At 49.8% G+C, this 1,092-nt stretch overlaps 1 protein-coding gene across 1 annotated transcript; it reads left to right on the forward strand.

The window, feature by feature from the left end:
- Positions 1-4: 4 nt before the first annotated feature.
- Positions 5-878, forward strand: LOC103133021 (myosin-6-like; the record flags this gene model as incomplete). The annotated part of the gene is made up of 3 exons (XM_007544765.1): positions 5-144; positions 238-328; positions 495-878. Coding segments are annotated over 3 exons (615 nt in total), but the record flags the coding sequence as incomplete, so codon positions are not given.
- Between the last annotated feature and the right edge of the window lie 214 nt (positions 879-1,092).

Below are 1,092 nucleotides of genomic sequence, written 5' to 3' on the forward strand. Positions count from 1 at the left end.
GGAAGGTTCTCTGGAGCAAGAGAAGAAGGTCCGGATGGATCTGGAAAGAGCCAAGCGGAAGCTGGAGGCAGACCTGAAACTCGCTCAGGAATCCATCATGGATCTGGAGAACGAGAAGCAGCAGCTGGACGAGAAGATGAAAAAGTAATTCAGATTAAATTTAATCTGATAAACAGAGAGTAAAGTCAAACTAAAATGTGGTTATATGTTAAAACTGAAAATTGGTTCATTTCACAGAAAAGACTTTGAGTTATCACAGCTGCAGAGGAAGATAGAAGATGAGCAAGGAGTCAGCGGTCAGCTGCAGAAGAAGATAAAAGAGCTGCAGGTGAGGAAGAGGAAGAGCCGGCCTTCGCCGCTGCTCACAGTAAAACCCTGAGGCTAAATTAGACGCTGCTTTGGATGAGAAAGCTGTAAATAACTAACAGGTTTCTTGCATGAAGTCTTATGAAAACAGCAGGTCAGTTTCATCCTTCTGGAACTTTTCCCCAAAGGCTCGCATTGAGGAGCTGGAGGAGGAGACGGAGGCCGAGCGCTCGGCTCGAGCCAAAGCGGAGAAGCAGCAATCGGACCTGTCGAGGGAGCTGGAGGAGACGGCCGAGAGGCTGGAGGAGGCCGCCGGCGCCGCTCAGCTGGAGGCCAGCAAGAAGCGAGAGGCCGAGTTCATCAAGCTGCGGCGCGATCTGGAGGAGTGTTCGCTGCAGCACGAAGCCACGGCCGCCGCGCTGCGGAAGAAGCACGCAGACAGCGTGGCCGAGATGGGAGACCAGCTGGACAACGTCCAGAGAGTCCGGCAGAAACTGGAGAAAGAGAAGAGCGAGCTGCGGCTGGAGGTGGACGACCTGTCCAGCAACATGGACACTCTGGCCAAAGCAAAGGTCAGAGGTCATCCTTAACACCTACCACAATGTTCTGCTGAAATTTGATTTCTGATCATTCATTTTACTGATTCAACCAGCGAGGTTTCTGTGTGAACGGTTTACGGTGGCAGGTCAGAGCAAATTTCCACCAAAAACTCAGGAAACTTTAGATCAACTTTAGATCAACTTTAGATCAACTTTAGATTAACTTTAGATCAACTTTAGATCAACT

This window comes from Poecilia formosa, unplaced genomic scaffold (genome assembly GCF_000485575.1).
Source record: "Poecilia formosa unplaced genomic scaffold, Poecilia_formosa-5.1.2 Scaffold2112, whole genome shotgun sequence".
In the NCBI taxonomy this organism is placed as follows: domain Eukaryota; kingdom Metazoa; phylum Chordata; class Actinopteri; order Cyprinodontiformes; family Poeciliidae; genus Poecilia; species Poecilia formosa.